The sequence below is a fragment of the Nomia melanderi genome, chromosome 3, assembly GCF_051020985.1.
Source record: "Nomia melanderi isolate GNS246 chromosome 3, iyNomMela1, whole genome shotgun sequence".
NCBI lineage: Eukaryota > Metazoa > Arthropoda > Insecta > Hymenoptera > Halictidae > Nomia > Nomia melanderi.
In genome coordinates, this window is record NC_135001.1 from 11,404,795 (window position 1) to 11,431,342 (window position 26,548).

The following is a 26,548-nucleotide window of genomic DNA, read 5'->3' on the forward strand; positions in this document are numbered from 1 at the left end:
TGTTGTCCAAAACTGTAATTTATTTCTCCATAGTGCCAAAATACACTAGAATATTTCATAACCGTAGAAAATATTATTGGTACTGTTCAAATATAAGTATGTAATATAGATGCAATGAGACATGAATGATGACTGAATGACATGAAATTTCATACGGATGGAGCGTACATCGAAAAATGGAGCACATCATGAATGGCAGAATCGAATAAGACTGAGCAAATAAAATAAACGATAAGTTACGTTAAAAGGACAAAGAAAGAAAGCCGTACGGAAACACGACCGTTCGAACTGATTTCACGAGCAACGAGTGGCGCGTCGATGTCAAAACGATATTCCAAAAGAATCCTTTAACCTTACGTTCATTCCGTTTTAAGTACTAACACAAAGACAAACTTGCTAAATCCGAGATGAAAATTAAATTCATTCAATTTAAACGATCCGTGTTTCCTTACGGAACAATCTACTCGGCGCTGCGATTTTCCACGCGCTGTGACCGCAGAACAAAAATCACCGTCGGAATCTATGGATGGATCTAGAATATTATATTGAACCAAAAATAAAAGAAGAGAACAGAAAGATCGGTCAGAGACAGAACGACCGACATCATGCAAATAAGTTTATGCCCGGCATCGCCACGCCTAAGTGTAAAATAACATGTAAAACCGTACATGATATCAACATTCAAATCGCTCGACCGAGTGAATTCGAAGAAAATTCTTATCCATACAATCAAAAGTTCAATCCTCTATGAACCGAAATATCCTGCGAACGGGTTCGCGCTGTCCGCGAACGAAAATAAACAATAACAATACTTGCTTTCTGACTTCGTACGAAAAGAAAATCATTATACTGATTTGTAATACTTATTGAAAACGACACGGTTCATAAAGGGTTAATTTTGTTTGTATCCTCTTTTTTTTCTCTTTTTAAGTAGACGCAAATACAAACAGGCATCATACCCTCGAGAGTATACACACTCGATAACTGTCGCAAAATGGCCCGCAGTTTCGTTTCGCAACACAAGATTTCGAATCGACATATATGTACAAACGATCTGCGCCGAACAATGTATCGAAGGATCAAGGTGTACAATTTTTTTTTCTTTTCTCTCTTCATTTTCCTTTTTCTCTTCGTTCTCCTTTTCGCCCCTTTCCCTTTCGAGCGGCGGAAACTGCGGACCGATGTAAAATTAATCGATTATCGTTAATTGTATCTTCCATTTTTTTGTTTTTTAGACTTTTTCCCCCAATATACAAACAACACACGATCGTGCATCGCGTTGTATCAATGATCATCATTAAAAGATAAGAAGAAAACCGCATGCAACGTATATATCTAAGTAGCTGGTAGGACAGCAACGCAAATCGCATACGTTTCGCGACAAATCAAGCTTGTACAAGCATGACACGACCGTTAACCATTAAAGGCGTGAATGCAACGATAATGTAACGGGTGGAACGGAGAAATTAGAAGTGAAGGAGAGAAAGAGGGAGAAAGAAAGAAAAAAAGGGAGAGAGAGAGAGAGAGAGAGAGAGGGAGAAAAAGAGAAAGAGAGAAAGAGATAGAGAAAAACAGAAGGAGAAAAGATTCGAGGAATCGTCCTCGAGTTACTGTATACATAAGTAATATTTTGATTTCTCAGGTACTTTATACACATTATCGTAGGTAAATAAGGCAGGTGAGGCAGGCCTCATGTTCGTCGAGTCCAGTTTTCGTATTCGACAAAATGGCGCCGACTCGCCGATGTCATGCGACGGCGTAAAACGTAAATTCGATGAACAAGGACTTGGATATCGTGGAACGTGCCGCATAGTGTTCCGTTCTTCGAACATCGTTCATCATGCTTTTGTTCCAACTCGATTTGTTCTCTTTGTTTGACACGATACACCGTCTGACAAATCCCACGAGGTGCTTGATAATGTTCTAACATTTAAACGGCGAAAATGAAGCAATTTTTATCATAAGACGTCTACTTTGGATTCTCTTTTTATTTATCACATTAATTATTCCAATAAAATGGAAGAAAAGAAAGTTTCTTAAATCATTACCATTTTGCCGCTGAAATTAACCCCTTGCCCCATAACAACGTATCAGGCGCGATGACTTTAAAGGGAAGTTATCAAGGATACATATCACGTAATCCTTTTGAATGCAAAATTCAATATTATTCTTCTGTTATCAATAATTATACTTTAGAACAAACATAGGCATACAGTATGTCTAAGATTTTTCTCTTTTCTCAATAAATTGTTAATGACAAAGTGGTTCTATCGATCATAGTTAAGAAATTAATCATAAGGCAAGGGGTTAATTGAAACAGAGAATACTTCATTTTTGAAATATTAAATAAATCTGTCTAAAGAAACACTAAATTCTAACTTCTGACGAAGTTTAATATTTTACTCTCTCGAGTGACAGTGATAAACTATTTTCCTATATTTAACGCAACACGGAATGTGCCCGTGTCACTTTCAGATATTACACGTCCTACGAGAAAAGCTGCTTCGCTTTCGCATCTCTTCAAGTTTCCTCTTCGATATGAGTCTGTATCCACAGACTCACTTCACAGATCTCAATGAAATCAATTCGATAACTAGGGGCGATCAGTTCAACTAAAAGAAAAACCATTAGATATGCGGGGTATACAATCAGCTCTCAAAGTTTCGTACTCTGTGTGTGTATGTGTGTGTCTCGGTGTGTCTACGTGTGATGCATCGACATTATTTGTTGTCGCGATCGGGAACACGTAAGTACAGTGTCGAAGGGTGGATCACCCAACGATTCGTCTCCTCCGCGCGCGGATCGTCGAGTATATCCCTCGAGTCGCCATGTTCATGGACGAAATTATTTTTCTCGTATCCGCCGCGATCTCCTCTCCCATACTTTCCTCACTTTTTTTTTCGTTCTTCGTGCCTCACGAAGGATTCGTTGGAATCGTTTACTCTGTCAATACAATATTATGGATAATATACCTTTTTTTTCTTTTTTTTCTCTCATCTTTTCGATCAAGTGGATCGATTCGCTCGATCGCACATCCAAGTTACCGGTGACGTTCACCACGCTTCGATCTCCGAATATAATACAACGGGGCCCGCGGCGGCGCCATTTTGGAAAACAGCGTCGCGCGGACGGCTCCCGAAACATTGTGGAACGAAAGTCTACTAAAACCGCGCCGCGAATTTTACAGACGTGTCCAGTTTCAGGCAACCGACCCTGCGAAATCTGCGAAAGCAACCCGACAGAGGCTATTATCACGCTAAACGCAACAACACACTCGTCAAACGTGTAAATCCGCTTACACAGTAAGCATCGTGCGAAAATTCTAAACCCTCTAAGCTCCCTGGCGTTCCTGTAATACCTAACTTGAATCCCTTTGTTCTTTCTGTATGCAACGTTCACATAATCGGATCTGGACTAATTGTTCGAACTGAGCTAGAATACGTTGTATATTGTTTCCAATTTTCGTTTAAACATTTGTATATTTATTTTCTTTCGCTTTATTGTGTAACAAAGTAAATGAGTTTAGTATTATCGCTGCTATTAGCATTATTGCCATCATCGATATTATCATTACGTCTTTATTACACGTAAGTTTTTCCTCCTAGTTCGAACTAACGTGAATTAGATTTATACCGCCATTCTTTTGTCAATCTTTTTGGCTATTCTTGTAGTGTCATTATTTTTTGTATATGTAATAGGTTATGTATGCTAGTAGAGCAAGTGTTTGTAGGTTTTGGTTAGGTTTTTCATTAATTCCTATTATTATTGCGTGTTCTGTTGCGTTGTTCAGAGTTTTTTTTTAGTTCGACTGTAAACGGTGTATGTACTTTGTAATTAAATGTAAGATTGCAATATGTATTTTGCATTTTGTTATTAATCCAGATCCGATTATAGTATTCCTGCGATATTTTTCAATAAACGATGCATACAATTTAATATAAATGGTCGATCTTAATTTTACTGAATAACTAGTTTCTTTTTGCTCGTTGCTTTGCTTATTGAAAAATGCAAGACCTTCTTATCTTTTACGTCGAAGCATAAAAACAATTGTGTAGATTCTAGAATAATAATTGAACGAATATGTTTCTTAGAATCTACGTTTCTTTTTCACAAAATATTTCACAAAATAGACTTTTTTCATTTCCTTTCTCCTCTATGAAAATTGTTTTTCTTTTCATTTAGAAAAACTATTGTTCGACCTAATCGTGCGGATAGGCTCACTATTTACACTAACTACACTTTTATTTCACGTCTCTCTTAGAGTTCTTAAGAATCAAATACGAAAAGGATAAATTTCGTATTAATTTGAAATATTAAGAAAGGCATCGAAGTGCTTTCGTGAAAATTGCTTGCTGTGGAAAATCGATATGATGTCGATGTAAACAACCTTGATGATCAGTTCGATACTTATGTCGCTGTAAATTTTCGATAAAAGATCCACAATAGAAAACAGTTAATTTCTAAAATTCTGTTGTCAACCTTTTTTCGTTACTTTTACACTCTAATTTCGAAGGCAGTGAAATAAAAAATTCGTTACTAAACTAACCACCATCTAGAATGTAAAAAAATAAAATTTGAAATTTTCACTCGCTTTTCGTCTATCACTGGTTACATTCCACTGCCAAAAATTACAAAAAGATACGTACAAAAATGAATCGGATCAAAAGTTTATATAAAATTTGTGATTGAATCCGTGCACAACCTTCCTATTTCTATTGAAGATTAACCACTCCGAAACAGTGGTTACTGCGGTTCACGTTTACCAAGGATTAATTGATAGTCGTATGAAAATCTTCAATATACTCTATACAAGCGTATATATGTTACAACAAAAACAAAAGGGACTGCAGGTATTTGAAAATCTCAGATCCAGAAACAATGGACTTTTAAATATTTAAATTAATGTTTTCCAGTTCCAAAGTTACAAAATTATGCGTTGATAAAACAAAATTCGAGGTAAAAGTACCTTTAATAATAAAATTAAAATACTGAAAATCGCTTAACATTATTACAATGTTCGTTTATCTATTTAATACTGTATCTGAAATCCTTCTTTTATCAATCTTCTATAATTCCATGACGAAACAATTGTTTCGATATAATTTGAAAATACCAAATTCACAACTCTCTATAGAAGATAAATTCAAACGAATTCAAGAAATTCCAAGAAAACTTGAATTTGCTCAAATAAACAGTTCAAATTTATTTTTAACGATCAACGCAATCTGCAGAAATATACCTTCATCGAAAAAGAAAAAAATCAAAATAATCAATCTTAATCAATTTGTAACATTAATAATCAATTTTTCAATTAAAAGTTGTCTGAGAAAATAGTCGCAACACTGTACGAGTTACTCGAAAAGAATTAAAAAAGAAACTTCACGATTGCCCTACTCAAAATTTCTAAATACCCACAGTACCTTTGCCTAAACGTCACCAACCGACGCTCGAAAAGCGATTCAAGAAACACACAAATGTGATCTATTCACAGTCCGATAACTGCTGCACCGTTTCGCTCGACATCGCTCCCAGAAAAAAGAACGACCTCTACGAGATCTGTATAAACATCCCTCAAGCACTAACTAGAAGCGTTGAAAATATGTATGAAACTGGTGTTTCGTCAGCACTTCGTCACCTCGTGAAGACGGGTGATTGAATTCTCAAAATTTCTAAGACTCCGTCGCACAAACGACATGGCATGTCAGCCATAGTCTAGTCTCGAGGGTTCGTCAAGAAGCCACTCAGAAATCCTTCGTTCCGCGGAACGCATTGCATGTTTACACGTTTCATCCTTCCTCAGTCAGAAAAAATTCATTAAATCATTCTCCTATCTACTCAGCAGTAGACCCTGCTCGGATGAGCTCTTCAAAGGGTCACGCTACTGGATACATTTTCCCACTTCACCAATCGAACGTTCAACCGTCCTAGTTCGTCAGTGAACGCGACGGATGAATCAAACGATTCCATGGTCACCGTTTAAGCTCATCTACCATGAACAATAAATATTATGCAACGTTGACACGTCGCTTGTGTGTAATACCACGCGTGGATGTAGTTGTGAAATCCGTGAGGAACTTGAAACAGTCGCTTAAGCTCGAAGCTGATCGAAGAGAGACGCTCGAGAAATAGATCGCTCGTGAGAATCGCTAATTTCGCTGACATTCTAATCAAACGAATGAGGATTGCGTAGTACTTCGGTCGGTAACGTTATTCGTTTGACTAAAATGCTAGGAGATTATGTTCACAGGCGGATCAAAGTTCCTTTTGATTTTCCCCCGAAAATTCAAATCGAGAGGAAAAATTTTTCAAAAGGAAACCTTGAACACGAGGCTTCTTCGATGTTTTTACTTCATAAGAAATTATTCTCAAGTAGCTACAGCTTGTTCCTCGTCGAACTCGAACGATCCACCGTGTTCTAGTAGCACTCCATGCTACCCGACTTTCGCAGACTGCAATCATCGTAAAGAAACAAAAAATAAAAAAAAATCACGAAAAAACAAGAAAACGATGGTATTACTGTTATTTAACATCGCGTGGTTGTGGCTCTCCAGGCGGACGTGTTTTCACACGTAAGGACGCGGGGTTCCTTGCACATTACTAGCACGTGACAGACTCCGGACGTCTATGGACCGGTCCGTTTCTCTTTCTCCGAGGAGAATATCTCTAAATGTCACCTCTCGCGGGACGTTAAATTACGAACAATAATACGTGTATGTATACATATATAAGTTTCAACATATATACATGTACGAGCCTAGGAAAACAAAATGGTGACGGGTGAACGGGACTCGAACACGCAGCGTTGCGATTCATCGACTGGCTAACAGTGTTTTCAACCATACAACCGAGATGTTTTCTCGACTTCTCTTAAGATCAGTGTCTGATTGAAAGTATTTATTGCATCATTCAGACATTCATTTTAATTTTTAGAATTAATGTTAACTTTCTCTGGTCAAAGGCGAAGAACTTTTGCAATGAGAAACATAATGTTTTAATAACAGATAACAGAAAATTTCTCTATTATCATTATCATATAATAGCAAGTCAAAGACAAAGACAGTAACATGAATTACAAAAGGATTGTTAACAATACAGCTTACTAGGCTGGTTACGAAATATTAAATCCAACGACAATGGGTTAATTCAATTTGAATAAAATGATTCAAACCTACTAATTACAAAAAGAAGACTAATAAAAAAATGTATGTGTATTAAAAATAAAGCGAACTTTTGCGATGCAATCAATAGTTTCAATACATGTTTGCATTAATCTGTATCTTTCAACTACTTCTTACATTTTAATTAATTTACCCAAAACTCTTCTTATCCATTTCCAACAGCACAAATCAGATCACACAGATGTGTATAGATTAAGGAAGATCACAAATAATTTATATGCATATTAAATTGCGCCTGTATTTATATATATAAAGATGATCAAAAATTCACCTGGCCAGCAGATTGAACCATAGCAAGCCATTCAAAGAATCTCAAAATAGTGTATTTGAGTCCCCTCCGCTCCATTCCTCTTTTTCCTAGAATCCCACATGTATCCTATATATATAAATAAATATTTATACTATATAACAAAAAACGCCCACTGCTTCATCATGAAAACCTCGTTACTCGTTATAAATATTCTGCACATCAGCTTCGTTGCGAATTCGCTGTCAAAGATAAAGTTTCCTCTTTATAAATACTTCGTCAACCTTATCTTTCGAAATTCTCGCCTCGCTTGAAACGAGCTCGCAAGCCATCTCGGGAGGTCTCGATATATATTATTCTTCGCTCGAAGATCGAATTATCATTTGCTATGGCTCGTCTTCGTTCACTCGACAAGGGTATAGCGGTCCTTCGGAGCACACGAACTGTACTTACCGTTGTCGTTTCGACGATTCGTGCTCGTCGACGTTATCTCGTAAAAACGTATATAAAAAAAAAAGAAACAAAAAGAAAACGCGTTCTTCGTCAAATGTTTTCTTTTGACGTGGTGCTCGTTGATCGCGACCCTGTGTCGCGCCTCAGTCACTCAGTTTTCTCGCTTCCCATTCACTTTTTTTTTGTCTTTTTCTCTCCGGTTTTCCGTTTTCTTATCGCAAAAAGAACGCACAGTTTTTCAGCGGAACGCGGTTTGTTAGTGAATTTCAGTCGAAAAAAAGGAACCAGTCTGAAGTTCTATAGGTACGTTGCCTTCTCGCTGCATCTGTGAACTAGCGTTAATTGACGAACGACGACCACTCGAAAATTCCGTTGGCAGTGTGTCGGTTGAAAAATTGAAAATGCGGCGAGACTGAGATCGGTTGTGCCAACGATGCTTCGGACTAATGTTATTGGTTCTGGTTGTCGCGCGATTCGCGACGTGTCCCAAGCCGTGTGCAATATTGTTGTAAAGACAAATGGATTCTACGATGTTAGAAAAGTTTGGTTGAACGTGGCTCGGGTTACGTGTGTCTTTGTGCTTTGTAGTGCGAAGAAAAATTGTAGAAAAGTTTGGACAAGTTGGACACGCTTTGTAAAAGTACTCTTAAAATTGTAATGGTCATACGTGGTTGTTGGAAATTTGGGTCAAAGTGCCTGAGACAGTTTGGTTAACACCACACGGACCACAGTGGAATTACGTATATTGGTATGTACAATGTTTTTGCAAATTTTTACAATGGGTACAGATGTTTATAAAAACTACTAAAAGTTGTTTTTAACACTTTGATGAGACGACACATATACTTCAGGTATAAATTGAATGCAAGTAAATATTTGATATCATGAAAACGGTTTTTAAATAATTTCGAAATTTTTATCGTCCTATTTTTAGACAATTATGTTTTAAGTTAAAAATATTGTCTTCGAAATTTTTAAGTGATTATTTTTACGAGTTTACAATAATTGAAGCAAAATATCCTGTGAAACATTTAAGTTACGCTTGGCGTATCAGATTGTTACAATTTTTCGTAATCGAGAAATTCCGTCACACAGGAAATCTACATAAAAATATATATCACGAGTTCTACGACACTTATTGTCCGTTTTTAGTTTCTCAATCACTCATGATTTAATAATCTAATTTAATTCAAAAGCAAATCTTCGTTTTAAATCATACTTTCAACAACCGAAACACATAAACTAATTCTATATAAGTAACAGAAATAATTAAATCCAAATGTCCGAAAAACCTTTTCCCACAAAATAAAAAGTACCTTTCATGCAATTTGATACACAAAATGTTACTGTGTCACTTTACAACAATAAAAGCTAAAGCCCTCTTCCCAGTATCTGTCATCATAATTTCTCATTATCAATCAAGCTTCTGCCTTAGCAAATCTAACCATACTTGTTTCCAAAAACAAATGTACACATAATCCCCATTACCGCGATTAAACCCCCAAAACAAACAAAACCCACGTGAACTCAGAAAAACACCAGTGGTCCGTCAGTGGTCAACTCAAACAGGAACAATAGAGAAAGAGGACCGGGGACATCCTCTAAATACAACCTCGAAAAAAGAATAATCTCAACGTATTTCCTCTTCTGAATCGACGGCGATCCAATCGTCAACTACATACGAGCATGTTGGCAGTATTTGGATATCGGACTCAACTTGAATTTCTCCACAAGAAAGAAGGAAAAAGAAATCGTGCGCTCCCTCTAAACGACAATCCTCGCGCCTTGCGATCGGCGCGGATCAGAATCGTGCGTTCGTGAGGTAAACGATCGAGGGATGACCGGTTGGTCTGCCGGTCAATCGAAATCGCTTCCGGTGACTGAGGAACAATCGATCGGTTCGTCTGAACGGGTTCTTCGCTCTGGTTTCTCCCGGGCGAGCGCGACGCCGTCAAGCTTTACCCAGTTTGCAGGGTGCAGCGGCTTCAGATAGGAGGTGGTCCCCTAACGTAGCGCAGCTGAGGGGTTAGGGACAGGTTCAGCGTGTTCGCCGCCTCGCAGCAATAAGGCTCTAGATGGCACGCGGCGTAGAACAAGGCGAGCAACGCCAGCTGGAATGGCAACGCTGCTCTAAGAATTCGCCAAATCCAACTGTCCGGCAGCCCTGGCTCGTTGTCTGGGTCACCGGCGTCGGTCGCGCCGCATTTCGCCGCGATCGTCATGATCCGCTCCGGACCTTCCTTCAGTACGTCCGTGGAACTGGCTTTCTTGCGTTTGCTGCACAGAGATCAGAGGGTGGTCGTGTTTATTATGGTGAATGATTTTGCTGGAAGAAGTAATAAATATCTTCTAGCTAAAGCATTGAATACCAACGGGGAAGAAGAATATATCGAATAAGAGAAGACTGTAAAGAAGTAATCAGAACAGTTCACTCATCCTCTAATATTTTGAAGTTTCTAAAAGAAATCAGAATATATTTCATTTAACTCCTTGCCATACTATAACGAGTGACACTCGTGATGAAGATTTCTAGATTAATTTAACAAAACTGAATATTGTTCATTCCCCACGGATCAAAGCAAAAAACTATTTTGCTATTATCAGTGTATTATTTTGAAATAAAATTTCCACTTAAAGTAGAGCAGAAAACTTTGTTACATTTCTTCCAAATTGTTGATAGTAAAATGCTACACGAGCTCAGTAAGGAAAGTAAATAATACGTCAAGGGATTAATCAGCCATCTCCGACTAAGTAATACACAATATGAGCATATTCATCGATAATTGTCTTCATAATTTAAAGTAGTTGCCAATAACTCAATGGAGTAGACGTAATTTAAAATATGCATTAAAAATTAGCTACGGAACTAATTCGGACACAATCTCCTTCAAACATTCTATTAGATCCCATAAGTTGTTGTCGCGGTTGTTTATACTTCTTGCGTTACGTTTGGTAATCGCAGAGCGATACGAGGATTTGAGTGACTAAATTTTTATGCTTCAGTTTAGTCAGTGGAAGGTATTTGAGAGCGACAGGTGGTGAAGTTATAGGAATTTTATGTTTAGTAAAATATTATTTTATATGGTAGAAAAGTAAATGGCACGGACTTATGGGGCGACCTAATATAAATGTTTGAAGGAGATTGTGTTTCAATTGGTTCCTTAGCTAATGTTTTAGCTAGAAGAAATGTCGTTTATTGAGCGACACTAAATGATTCTTTAGGATGTTTTCGGTGTAAAAGTCATTATGGTACTTCCCTACTTTCTGGGCAATAAATAAAAATATAACTTATTATTATTATATATTCACGTGAATATGTAGATAATATATTGAAACCTATTCGCCACTTCTGCTTTACAGGTTGACTGTCAATGATATTATTAGTTGTTGGCTGGGGTGTCGACACTGTTTTCTCGAATATTCTTTGTTTATAGTAATTCATAATATTTTATAGAAAAAGGATTGTTAGAAGTTTTAAAATATTGAACAATTATATTTCATATTTAAACTGTGTATTCTAATACAAGCACGACGTAACGTTGTTTTGCTCCTTCTGCTTTTAATATATTTAAATAGTTCCAATATATTTCATTTTTATGAGATTTCAAATAATATGAATGCATAAGAACGTGAAATATCAGATTTCTGCTGAAGCAAGTAGTAAGACACAATAATAATAAGACAAGGATACCAACTACCGAGATACATGATAAATAGAATGGTTCCCATGCTCGAAATATTAAATTAATACTAAAACAGCATAACTAGGAACTTCTGGTTCCTCCAAACCTGGAAGTTGTCCCAGTAATCAAGCAAATTAATTTATAGCTCCCCATGGATGCAAAAGCAGAAGGGAAATGTACAAAAGGCGAGTTCCGCGGAAAATCAAGTCAGAGATGTCCCTCCGTGTACTAAAACTTCTAATGACTGATGACTTTTGTTACAAAATCTTCGTACACCTAACTATAATGTAAAATATAAAATAAAATCCTTTATGTTTTCAAATATAATATAATATAATATACAAAAGAAAATGCTACATATTTATATGTTAATATTATGTATGTTATTTATATAACTATGTTTGTCTTACATTTATTATAAAAAAAATAATAAATACCATTTATTATTTATAATCACACATTCTATTCGTACTGTTCATTCCATTGAAATTAATTTCGACCGGCATGCCATTTATATGTATCGATAAAATGAATACAACCACAAAGGGTTAAATGTATGGAGTGTATGAAATACTATTGTCGATTCTTATAATTTTTTGGAGAATTTCTAGTTTCAGTATTAATTTTTATTTTACACAGAAATGAAGTCAGAAAAGTACGAGGGAAAAACGGGAAATGTGCGAACAGACACGGCAAAATCGATGTAAAAAAGAGGGGCGACAAGTTTTTACAACTTCTTTTATGATGCAATATGGCGGGCATTCTATGCCCGCGAAAACTAAACCTATTACCGTCACCACCGAGCAGTGATTAAATGCGACTATAAAAAGCATCCTTCAAACAAAGTTAAATAAGGTGGCCCGGCGATAATGGGAATTCGGAGTAATTGCGATTGAAACAGCAGGTCACGAAACGTATCCGCTTGGGAGGAAGAGAGCGGAATAGGGAATACAGCTTTTAAGACCTCAACCCTGCTTCTAATCTCAATTTTCGCGTCTGTACGCGTCGACGCTGAAAAGTAGACTGCTACAAATTCCCAGTGAACGCTTGCCAATAACAATAAGTCAACGCAATTAATAAAGCAGATTAAGATCTTAAATGACAATAAAATATTGAGAAATAACGAGTATAATAGAAGCATTGGAAGAAATAACATTATATAATAATAATTTATAATATTATCTGTTTATAATAAACATTTTATATATATATTTTTTACATGTACATGTAGTGTAATGTACTTTAATAAAATCGTATCTATTTAACTGTATACGTCAGTAAAAATTTCTTAAGTAACATCTAAAACATTTGTACAAATATCTATACATAACAACGTGAGAAACAAGCATCTATGAATTCCATTTTCTGTACAGAACGATGCGAAAAATGTGTGAAAAATTTAAAGGATAGAAAGAACAAACAATTGTTGAATCACAGGCAATTATTTCCTGAATTTCATCCAAAAATTGTAATAAATATCGTGTTTTCGTACCGACTTTTTCCGAGGCGGTCTCGTCACCGCTGAGCAGCGTCCGTTCACGGCTAACTTCTTATATTCAAATGAGTGAACGCGTTATGGGAGTAGAACTATGAGCGAACGAGCTCTTTGTCCCCACGTCTAAATAGACGCCTTCATTCTTTGCTTCTCATTTCGACGTTATGCAAATGGAATGCGAGCCGAGGAGACCGTTCTTTATTCCCTCTAACGTCGTGGCATCTTGAGACGCCTGAATAAATTAAAAACTACGCCTCTCCGTGCGTTTACCTCGGAAATTACTCCGGGTTCATTAACAGTACTAACTGACACTAGTATTTATTCGTGTTGCGGAGGAAATGCAATAGTGAATCGGTACATGTCTCCACAATAGAAAGAAAGCAACATCCTTTTACCAAATGACTGGCATATATGAATAACGATATTTTCATGGAAAATAGGATGGCACATTAACATTTATTTAGTGTCTTTTGTTTATTTCTATGATGTAAGTAAAGACTGCGATATAGTTTAAAAATCTCAGATTTTGTAGTTCGCAGCAAACGAATTATCGAAAAACTGTGAATTATTATTGTACGTTCATCTTGCTATATAATACCGTGTTAGGTAGCATTATTTATAAGATAGAAATGTCTTCAAATAATTAATGTTTAACTGAACGAATTATAGTAATTCGATTTGATTCACCGGTGATCACCATAGCATTCAACTATTCGCAATCTTATATGTAATGCCAACGTATACCGAGCAACGAATGATTGTTCAAATGTTTATGAACAAACTATCAACCGTTTCATCGATTAATCGCTTGGCTTATAATAACGTGTCAGACTCGCCGAGCAGATTTTCAAAAGAATTTAACAACCATAAATATTACTCAATTCTTTTGAATTTAAATTAAACGTTATTCTTCTGTTATCGATTATTGTACTTTAGAGAAGACATGTGTAGGACATATGCTTATAATTCGTCTCTTCTTCAATAAATTATTGATGACAAAGTAGTAGCATCGATCATACTTAAGAAATAAATCATAGAACAACAATCCTCAACAAATCATTAAAGTGGTTATATCGATCATAATCCAAAAATAATTTACAGAGTAAGGCTTTTTAATAAATTATATTAACTGTATCGATCATCGTTTAAAAATAAATCATAGAAGATTCCCAATAAATTATTAAGACTAGTTGCATCGATCACAGTTAAGAAATAAATCACAGGACAATAGATTAATCGGTGACAACGATATCTATTCAAAATGAAGATACTCACTCCGCGAAATGGTGTATCTGATTGGCTGTCCGTTTCGCAGCCCGCGCCTCCACGCTGGCAGCGGTGCGTACGATCAGTTCCCGACACTGTTTCTGAAGATCCCGAAGCTCGGTCTCGGTGTCCTCGACTCGCTTCCAGAGATCGGCGAGCACCTCGCTACCAGGTGCCAGTTGACTCTCCAGGCTACGGGTCAGCCGTCGAAGGGCGGCAAGCCGTCGCTCGCGTTCACTCAACTCTTGCTCGCTTCCGCTGTCGGAGATTCCGCTGTCCGAGAGCGAGCCACCTTCCTGCGTCAGACTGATCGGCGACGCGTCACCGAATTTCGCCACCGTGCCGCTGTCAACCTCCTCCGTGGTCGTGTCTTTCAGCACGGTCCCGTTCTGCAACAAGAACAATCAACGCTCTTTTGTACTTCGACCGTCGCCAGTGACGATTTTTCTTTTGTTTGTTTGCGGATTCCTCTGACGAGGGAACTCCGCCAGATAAATTCGTTTTGAGACGATATCTTAAACCTATGCGCTCGTATGCCATGCTGCAGAAGAGAATACACATTTGTTATACTTTATTTGTGGTGCTTTAAAAAGTACCACGCTTTAAAATATTATGAACGTTAAATCTTATTACAATAATAATAAATAAAATTAATATAAAACGTTGGAATCTACCGCTGTGAGTTACTTTGATTCATTTCCCTAAGAATAAATACCAGCTTACACCGAAAATGGTTGGAAGTAAATCGAGTGCAAAGGGTTAAAAATTGCACAGTGCATTGCAGATCAAGGCGAATCGGATCATTTTCTATTCGATATCAGAGAACTATTTTTAGGACAGCAATTGCTTCGCCTATCTAGGTGCACGTAACCCCTTAAATCGCGACTGCTTGTGAGATTTCACGGCGATCGATTACTAAGAAAATCATGAGAACGTGTACTTAAGCTGTGCCGCTGATTAGATCGTGGGATGCTGATAGGTATAAATACACCCCGGGAGAATATGATATCGAATATTGCGTAATCCAGTGTTGCTCGTAGCCGCCGGGCAACCGGAAGGCATATAAGACGATTATGTGGAGGAAAGAGGGCGGTCGGTTGGGGCGAGTGAAAGAAAGGAAGCAGACGGTATAAGGGCGTACGCGTGACATGAATCGAACTATTTCTTTAATACATTTAGGAATTCTTGATAAATGATATTATTCTGATGATACATTATAAGAGCATTAACCCTTGGCAGTCGTACGTCAAGTTATATCCGAGTAGTTAAGGAATAGTTAAGAACGGTAATAGTTGTTGAATTTTTGTTACAATTATTCGTATATATTATATAGTATTTATTAGTACTCCCAAATGCTTATGCTTCCCAAATGTCCTCAAATAAATGATTAAAGCGCTATCGAAATAAGAATGATGCAAATTCTAAAATGAACATCTATGAATTTTTCAGAACGTAAACAGTTAAAAGGGAATCTCATTATTTTATGAAAAATATAGACTCTTCAGCATTGTTTGTAGACAAAAACCGCGAACGTCTTCACTATACTGCTTCGTCAAGTTTCATAAATCTTCATTTCAATTTATTCAGAAATACAGTTTCCTCGCCACATAGATCTAACTGCTACTCACTTTTCAATTATTATAATAATTCTTCTTATTCTTATCACAATGGTCACAAAAGGAATATTTATTTAAATGTCCACTACAACGCTTCATAGGCTCAGTACTATCACGACCATGTTACCTTCACCCCATTCCCACTGACAACACTGAACAAAACAAATTTTCCAATAAAAATAAACCAACGCAAAGCTACAGAAAAAAATCAAGTCGCATATTTAAAGCTACTAGCAACATTCTCCTCCGATTAATGTTCCTCCGCGTTGCCCCAGTCTGCACCGCAAAGCACAAAACCGGGAAAGCTCCAAAACTCTACGGAACAAAGTAAAGTGGTCGTTCAGTTCCGAGTACATCGGAAACAATTCTCGGTCCACAACGGTGTCACGTAACCGTTTCGGGTTTGATATGAACTCACCCCCCTCTCCTCCCCCACCCGCCGGCAAACGAAAAAGAAGGAAAAAAGATGGAACCGGAAAACAGGGGCAAAAAAGACACACGCGCGCGATCGCTAGGGAAAAAGGGACAGGAGGCCGCGACACGGAACGTTGATATCAGACAGCAGTGGTAATAGTAAAAAAGTGGCGCGGTGGATCGGTAGGAGGGTAGAGGAGGAACGGCGAGGCGGTGGCAGGGCGGGCCAGGGGTTTCGAGATGGCAAGGCGGTGGAAGAGGGATGAGAGAAGAAAGAGAGGGTTGGTTTAGGCTGTTGCAGCGCCGGAGACGGAGAGGAAGGAGAGCCTCCGGTAATGAAAAGCGCGATCCGCATACCAAGTAGCAGCAACCTTCAACCTAACCTATATATAAGTCGGTATACTCTTGTATAACGGATAGTAGGTACGAAGTGAGTCGAGTCAGAATCCACATTGCCCGGAGGACCAATCACGTAGAATAAAACTGCGGGGATCCCTTATTTCCGGTCTTGCGCGGCCTTGCCACCGTCTACTCCGCGCTGCAGCGCAGTGTTTGGTGATCTTCGAAATTTCGGAAGCGTTGATTCTCATTTGTTGAGAAATTCTGAGATTGGAGGTAGGTTTTTAACCTTTTCGCTGTGGAAGTCTGTGATATGCATAGGTATGATCAGCTCGTGAAGAGCATTGTTTGAACTTTTACACTCGAAAGCTTTTCGATAGGAATATTCTATATTTTCTGAGAAGATATGGACGGTGATTCTTGAAACTTAACGATGAATCGCGTGTAGATTAGGAAACAAAGGAATTAGCACGAAACTGTGTTAGAATATTTATATTATAAACGATGCTCGTCGAGTAAATAAATAGATAAACCAATCACCCTCGAAATCAAATAGTCTGATATAGAAAACACTATTATTTGTCGGGCTTACAAATCATTTCGACCTGGTCTTATAATTAGAACGATCTAATTCGATCGTGATGTATAATTAGAACTTGGCGATGGGAATGAAACTAATGCGATGGCCTAAAGGGCAGATAGACACGACAGCGTGTGATAAAACTGTTGCAGTAAGAAGAAAAAGGAAGAATCTTCTGTAAATCATCTCGTTCAAAGTTCTAAGACTTTTAATCTCTGATTTATTCTATTCCAAAACGAAAACATTATATTTCATATTTAACACGGTATAAACTGAAACTCTTTCGATATTTGATTGTAGTTACACAGTCTGTTACAAAATACCACGCACACCAATTGGAACTTAAATATTTAAAAAGAAAATGAAAGCTTGGCGATTTCATTTGACGAAATTCATCATCACTAACTAATCGTCAACGGTCAATAAATAACAACTAATATATAAAATTCATACATTACATTATTCATTTTCAAATTTAACGTTGCGTCGACTTCAACTTATATACGCAACGAACACAAATGTTTTCTTCACTTATTAAAACCCTCAATCTCCAATTCGCAAGAAAACCCCAAGAACCTCCGAAACTACCCTGTCCGCGACTAACACAGTCCGCGCAGAGCACTAAAGAGCTAAAGAACCAAACAACAGTCGCCACAAGACACTTCTACTCCGCCATCCGCAACTAGCGTACATATTTGAACAACCCCTAACCGGCGTCCAGCATTGTTGCTTCCGCAGTACGCTAACCGAGAAAGTAACCCGCCGATCGGACGTTAACTTCCGACCGAGTTGGCGCGCGATCGTTGCGGCGCGAGAAATCCATAAATTTTGATAGGCGTTAAATAAAATATTAGCGGGTTACGTAAGGAGGGGCGAAGGACCGTTGGAGGAGGGCGCTGGAGAGTTTTAGGATCGCACACGTCCGAGCCGCCGCCGGTTGGCGCGGCCGGTTGCTCCGGGAACCGACCGCCTCTCCCTGGGGAGCTCGGATCGTTAATCGCCTGGACGATTCGCCTTTCGCCTCACGTACGGGAATGGGCCGTGGAATCAGCGTAAAAATACAAATTTAATATCGGCCGGTGGATCGGTCCGCTGACCAGTCGTTGCCCGCGGATACACCGTTGTCGGTGAACATCATGCCCTCTACGTGGGCTAGAAGCTAAGGGACAACCGGTTGATTAGCACTTCCGGTCGACCCGGGGCCGCGTAAAAACCTCGATACTGGAATGTTTGCCCGCCACCGTTGTTCCGACGGTCTGGTCTTTCTTCGGCCGCGCATCCGCCGATTTATCGGCTATTTGTGCGCCTTTGCTGATGGACGTGCGAAGAATTTTCGGGGACTCTACGGAGTACTGGGTGCTTAGGGTTGTGCTGTGCTGGACACGTGAACTCGGACATCGGTAGATCTCCTTTTTGTTGGTTGCTGTGGATGTTTTAGTATTTTGGGAGTAGAACTATTAGGTCGAGGAAACTGTTTGTTGGAGTTATTAGGTTTAGTGGGAAGTTCCGATTTTTTAATGTTGTGGGGGTGGGATCGTTACTCCAGAAAAAAGTTTGTTGAAACTATATAGTATCTTCAGTAAGAAGTTCAACTTTTTTAATATTATGAGGATAGACCTATTAGGTTCAGAAGAAAGTTTGTGAAAGGACAACATTGCTTTGAATGTTAATTCTTTGAACATTTTTACTGACTCTTGCTTCGAAAATAAAGAAATTATCTAAAACATAATATATACTCTTGTAATTGTCTTAATTCATACACACAGTGCTTTGTCTTTCCTCGTTCGCATATTTGATTATTAACTCAAAATATAAATTCGTTGACATCATTTATTTAGCACTCTCTGCTATATAAACTTGCCGAAAAATCGAATTTAAACACACTCAAAAATAAACTTAAGAATACTGTAGAATATAGAATAAAAATATAGGAAATTCACTCAGAACAACCCAAATATGAAAATTAAAGTGAAAAGCAAGTGGTATCATTACAGTCCGAAATACTTGCATCAAGCAATTTTCCTAGCAAACCCATTGACACCGCCAATAATTGATCCGTTCCGGCGATTCACGAGGAGACACCCAAACAAAGACGGAAAGTCAGCATCGCCGGCGGAACTATTACCGTTCCATATCTCGAGCCACCCCCGTTTTATCGGTCCAATCGGAATTCCTCTTTCCATTATCTGTTTCTCTCGTGCCGTAGCTCGCAGGGTGGAGAGATTTGAAGGGCAGGTGTAGGGAGGGAAAGAGAGAAGGTCGTAATGTCGAGCACTTTGTCGAAGCGGCGCGTTTTCGTCGTTCGTTGCCGGTTAAAGGGTCGTATCGGAAAGAAGGAGAGAAAGAAAGATGTAATGTCGAGTGCATGAAATTATCCCCCGGAGTGTTGTAGATCGGCGGAACAGAGAGGCGCCCGCGGATTGTTCCGCGTCTTGACGGGACTTTGAATACGTTAAAACGAAGCCGCGTAGAAAGGTGCCAGGCTGGAAGAAGCTAACGCGCGAGGGTTGCCCCTACAGGCGGCTCACCTTTTGTTAGGGTGAAAATATCGTGTCGCGGGTCATACGTCTTCCCGACAGGCGAAATAAGCGCGGGGACAATTGGAACTTCCGACGGCGATTGTTTGTTCCAGCTGGTTTTTCTGCTTATTCGTATCGTTTTTGAATTAGCAATGAGATTTCGTTGGTTCACCCGTTGCAGCTGATGCTTAACGGTTCGACTGTAAATCTTCTGTTACTTTAAGTGTATTTCTTGTACAGTGTAATATGTTCACGTGAGATATTAATTTGAAAAACGTTAATACTTCAATATTAAAAATTAATATTTTCATTCTAGAATATTAAATTACGATGATTTGTAAATATATAAAATTTAATTATAAAATCGGAACTTTGAAATATTTATTTTAGAAATTAACATTTCTCTAGAAACAATATAATGAACGTGCGTAAATCTAAGTGTCAATACTAAAACTACCGAACAATTAGATTAACTTATTCCAAATTTGTAATGAAAATTAAAAAAACACGTTTCTTGAGATTCGAGGAGCCTCCTACTCCTGCACCTGTATAGATACACAAATTTCATTGAAGATCTTTCGGAAACACGCCGTCATAATTTAAATATTTGCAAAATAAAGATTCCGAAGTGGGTCAATTTGATCTGTCCGATAGTTTCGGTGTTAAACCGGTTGAAGAGGGGGAACAGAAGAACGAATTCAGTGACGCAGAACGTCCGTCGACCAGTTATTCTAATCGCATGGCGGGAAAAAATGAGCAACGTTGACGTGGAAATATCGTGTGGTTGGGCGGGCCACGTCTCCGCGGCGAACGGAGCACGGGCCAGGCCAATCGGAAGTCCTGATAACAAACCTGCCACCTGCTTCACCTCGAGCTACTTCTCTCCTTAAGTCCATAAAGCGGTGAACCGGTGCGAGCCGGGCTTGCCAAGAGATTTACTTTATATGCAAATGAAAGACGGATATGTTGGGAATAGGGGGATGCGATGGCGTTTAACCGAAACACGATATCGACAAGTGTCATCTGTCAAACGTACCCTCTAATCTGACCCGTTCTTACCCTCCGTGCTGGGCCCTTCCAGGAAACTCAGCCAATGGCGCCATTACTTCTACGACTTCATAAATACGGCCTTTATAATCGACGAAGAATCTTTGCGAGTTTCTCTGAGTAAATATAGGGCAATTTCGGGGAGATGGCAGTATTTCCTTTGGAACGTATACGGAGTTTATTTGACAACAGTTAATGAAATATTTAAGGGGATTTTTTAACACGTTGACTGCTACGGTGGTCACCGATAATCGGAGCGTCAAAATCACTTGAAAACAATGTTAATTTGTCAGATACCTAATATCGAATGAGAATGTTTAATAGCGTAAATAACTAGATGACAGTCTCGCGTAAGCATTTCGATACCAACTAATAAATAACTGCTGTTCTTCATCTTTGCTACAATAAGCGATACACAAAACTCTGAAGATTTTCGTGGCAGTCAACGTGTTAAGGGAACTAATAGTATACGCTACAGTTTCGTAATTATACGGCTCAAGTAGCTATACTTTGTTTTATGAAGGAAGAACCCTTGGAGGTAGACCGCTTCTGACCGTGCATTTCGGTGGAGAGCCAACAGCAACACCAGAACGTCAGGGCGCACCGTACAACGTTGTACCATTCTGAGACAGAGCACGGTGTTCTTTACTTCCTCTAGATGGAGTGTTAAATACTCATTTAGAACTTTCAACGATATTTTTTATCTTGAGAGAGTTGTTTAACTTGTGTACTTTATAGTATATTCATTATTCCTACGTATAATTAAAATAAATGGAAAATTGCTAATCTTTCGAGGTCGAAGGCAAGAGAAATTGTTCGATGGTATGTATTCACGTTATGAAATATGCACTTTACAGAGTAGTGATTAAAAATTTCATGGAAAATAATTTTTATTATGTATATGGAACGACAGCTTTGATTCTTCCAGATATAAAAATTCTCTTCTATTCGCATAATGAAATAAAATATTAAAATAATTTTGATTTCCTTGGATTACCATTATTCCACACTAAAAAATACTCGCCTGACGTATTTTCATATTTTACATATTTAACGAACTATAAGGAAAAATTGAATTGTGACATGGAAGAGGGAACAAACAAAACGAACGAATAAGAGAACAGAGGGGCTAGAAAACGGAGAGAAGAAAGATACTGTGTACAGAACTTGTACAATGTGTAATTCTAAAAATACTTAAATAAACGTAATACTACTGAAACTTTCTATATCTTGCACGACATACAAATGTATTCTTCCAACTTTATTGAAACGAATCAGTTGTCAGTGTCATACGCTACTTCGTCGAGAAAAAAAAGCAGGAAAGTAGGGTTCAAAGGAAGTTTCTTGTCGTGTGGCAGAAGTTGAACCAATAAACATGATTCGCCTTATAATCTCGCCTTCCTCGGAACAGCCGTGTCCCCAGAGCCCTTCCACTCACCCAATCTAAGCAGGGAAATGGTTTTATGCACACAAGCGATACCCACGGGGACCGTTATCCTATCCAAGGACGTTGAATAATTACTAGCAGCTATCTAACCGATTGAAAATCAAGGATACCGTGGGAACATCGGTTAAACGATTTACCGTAGATTTCGTAACTGATGTTTTAAGTTCATTCGAATAGTCATTTTCCACGATTTGCCTGGTCATATTGAAATTTAGTCAGGATATAACTAAGTACTTTCCTTTTATTCTATCGAATTTCAAATTTATTGAAAGTTCTTTTATTGAGTGAATACATTTCAAAGTAGTTGTCAACGTAAAAATTGATAGTATCCTACTGTATAAAGAAGAATATAGGTAATATCGACAATAATTAAGTATAAAATCATTTTTCAAAGAGAAATATGACAAATGAATTTTCTGTAGTTCTAATTTGTATACTAATTAATTTTATATTAATAGATAATATATAATCTTCAATCTTTGAATGGCCAAATCTATTTACTTTATTTAAGCTCCATTTAATATCCTCACCCAATCCGTTAACTCTCCATAATTTTTAACTAACTCATTAACTAACAATAAGCTACTTAAAAAATAGTAAAATTCAAAAATAACATTTCATATCCATATTGGCGCAATAAATACTTGTCTATTATTTTCTCCCAAACAAGATCGTCGAAAGCCTTCGCTCTCTCAGCGAAAGCATCGGAACGCCTAAGCATAAATAACTCACACGACATAAACCACAAGAAAAATGCTCCTTATTAAGTATAACACTTAATTTCGAAACCTCTTCCCTTTTACCTCATCCCACCAAGTTCGAACCAAAAACGACAAGAAGAAGAGAATGCTAATCGAGACGAACTGTCGACAAATTTACCGTCCAATTAGCTATAAAAATAATCGCGAAATAATTCCATTCTCGTTCCTGTCATTAACGATCTTGCGCCCGTCCTTTGCCGGCACAAAACGTTCTCACCAATCGGAGATAAAAACGTGGAGAGGTAGTTTCATTGGCATATGTAAGAACCGAATGGCTCCGACGCGTGAAGAAGGTCCGAAGCAATCTCATCCGTGACTGGCCAGAGGAAGGAAGATCGACGAACACGCCGTAGACACGGTAATAGGCATCGCAGCAGCGGAATAAAGGAGAAAAGGCATGGCCGAAGTACGAAAGGGACGGAAAGGACCAAGTGTGGAGCGAAGGATAGGTATTATCCGGGCGAAGACGTGGCGCGCGATACGAAACGCATCGTCGGCGCGCCGTTTAGTGGCCCTTACCCCTGGACTCTCCCCTTTAACGCTGGAACAGCCAGTATTGAAAGTATACAGTGCACCTCTCGCGTCTCGGGGAACGTCCGCCAAACTAAAGGTGCAAAGAGGCAAGGGGAAGGGTAACCGGAACAATGCGCACGCGTACGAAAACGTACGTATAACAGGAAACAATGAATAAATGTGCAGGTGAAAGATTTGAGCTCAACACGTTCGCTGCCAGCGTCACATATTTGTGATGGCTGTAATCTTATATTTTACACAATGAAAATAAAACTAATCCTATGGATATTATTATTAGAAATTATAAACTACGACATTATATTTAGGAACTCAATGACTAGTTTCAGTTATTTTTCTAATATTTTGTTTAGACGATTTATTGGATTGAAGAAAATATTATGGTAAGAACATGTAGACTAATGACAATTTTTGTATAACATTCGGAAATTCAAATTATCTCGGACAAAACGAGAATTAGCTCGAATAATTTGTTTGTACCAAAATTGGACGAGTGAACATTAGAGAATAAAGGTGATAAATTTAAGCCTTCTAATGAATGATCGTTTCACCAATAATAAACTATGAGAAATATCTACTGCGGTGGTATCATGGAACAAATATCACAGAATAATATATTTCACCATTAAAAATCTAATCGAATAAACAGTTGACGCGTTTGCATTTCCTGTCGGGGAAACCCAGATGTTCATGAAATAAAACAGTTACGACATATTTCCACTGCCTTAGCGAAATCACTTTCGGACGCCTTTCATAGCAGCACTGAAAAATTTTATCGCCGAACCATTTCCCACGATTACTGGTCTCACTCGTTTCCGTTACACTTACAACGCATCATTGAACGAATGAAATTGTATACTAAAAATGAATGTCTCACAAAAATGTCGAGCGACTTGACGTACTTAAGGAATGTAAGTACGACAATGTTGATGTTGTTTAAATAAGTGTTATCAGGCAGTTACAGAATTTTCTGTTAGCTTCAGCAAAATGAACTTTCATCGTACCTTAGAGTTCTTTAATTAAAACATTAATCGCAAAATGAATCGCTGTTTAACATTACTCATAATTATCAGAAAATGCAGTAATGTGTTAATATATTTGTGTAATTAGATCAAACAACATTCTAGTCATCAACTATGTTATCAGATTACGTGCCTGTCTTTCACTGTTTCATAATCAAATTTTCTTATACTTCCTTTAAAGTATTAATTCTCTTTTTTTAAGTTTGAAGTTCAGAAATCCAGTGAAAGAAGGCTACATTTATTTGCACGGATATTTTCTTTTAAACAAAAGGGCAACCCGTTTTCCAAAAATTCAAGTATTGCAGTATGGAGATCTCCTTATGGATTCCAGAGTATTCAAATCAGTAAGCACCATAGGTCAGCCCGTGTGTACAAAGAATTCCATCTCACCTGACAATTAATATCCTGTTTCTCGGACAGCAACCTGGCAACGTGACGAACTGACGAAGCCACTTCGGAGGTAGCTCCAGCCTGGAGGGCAACATCCAAAACTGCAAGGGTATCCTTATCCCTTCGTAACGCGCACTGTAGCTCGGCCAAACGAACACTGAACTGCTGGACAGCTTGTAAAGCGCATAATTGTTGATTGCCCCTGAAAAATAGATAAATCACAGTTTCAAATACGTTTAAACGAAACACTGCATGAATTATTGGATCGTTATAGAAAACAAGGATTTTCGACTATTTAAATTAAATGATAGATAATTATTCCAGTATCTAGAATTTTAATATTCATTATATTATTATGTATTGTATAATCATGTAACATATTGCAGTAACTATTAGTTATTCTAATATCTATTACTGTATATATAATTAGCCTTCGTGGCAATTTGTATATATACAAACATATGTATATTATAATAAAAGAAAGAAATTCTTATGTCAGATTTAAATAATTAACAGTTGTTAAGTTAATTATTAAATATATAAGGAATTATTAAATCAATACAGTATTGACTAACGATATGTAAGCTTAAACAAATAATTTTTCTTATTATATTTCATTCTTCTTTCTTATTATATTTACTTATAAACGAATAGAAATTGTCTAGTTTCAGAAATTTAAATTTAGTTAAATGGAAATCATTCTGCTACTCTCACTTAGTTTTTAATAAACAAAACAATAGCAAACCCTAAAAAGAGTTTTCCTTTAAAATAGTAGAAAAGCAAGAATTCTACTACCAGGGTGTATGCAATAAATAAAACAAGTATGCCAATGTTTTATTTATTAATTCATCAAGAATACGAAACAAACTTTAGCGACAACAATCTACCATAATAAAAAAGAATTGAAAGAAAGAAAACGGAGATTCCATTCGTAACTGCGATCAGAAATTTCCACTTTAATAGATTCAAGGCATTCGGCAAACATCGGTTCTTCCCCGTCCTCGGAATCGGTGACGAAATTGAATGGAAAAATCGCGACGCGGGTCAACATAATAAAAACTGGAATGAAGGCAAAGCCTCTCAGTAAACAGGGAGGCGTCGAATTATTAGCGGAGCTGCCCGATGGCATTATCGGTAAATAAAAACATTTTATCCGTGGGCAATCCTAGCAACCCCTGCAATTCTGCACACGAATCGCCACAAAATGATTGTGCGACCTATACATATGATTGAAAAAGTTTCACGAAAAAATTGACAAAATTGCATAGGTCTTAATGTGAATCACATGTTCTACGAATAGTAATCTATGTTTTTGTAGAAGATATGTTTTAGCTTTTATACAGTTAGGAATAACAGAAGTTATGGAGAGACTAATAACTTATAACGAATAAGTTTTATAAATTATAGATAAGTCGTAATAAGTAATAAATAAGTTATAAAAAAGAAGAATAACTTTAAGTATGTAAATTATATATTTAAATATTTAGACATTTAAAATACATTTTTCCTCGCATTTTTATATTGAACACGTCTAAAGGAAGTTTCGAGATAATAGAAGAT

General features: G+C 37.6%; 1 protein-coding gene across 5 annotated transcripts in view; it reads right to left on the minus strand.

The window, feature by feature from the left end:
• The window catches only part of LOC116427342 (klarsicht protein), a 256,385-nt gene continuing 229,837 nt past the window's right edge, over positions 1 to 26,548 (minus strand). For all 5 annotated transcript variants that reach the window (XM_076366198.1, XM_076366200.1, XM_076366196.1 and 2 more), the window contains 3 exons: positions 24,989 to 25,190; positions 14,332 to 14,711; positions 1 to 10,155 (listed from right to left, as the gene is read on the minus strand). In XM_076366198.1, coding sequence (XP_076222313.1) covers positions 9,864 to 10,155; positions 14,332 to 14,711; positions 24,989 to 25,190 — 874 coding nt within the window. In that variant the 3' untranslated portion in view covers positions 1 to 9,863. The remainder of the gene's footprint in view (positions 10,156 to 14,331; positions 14,712 to 24,988; positions 25,191 to 26,548) is intronic.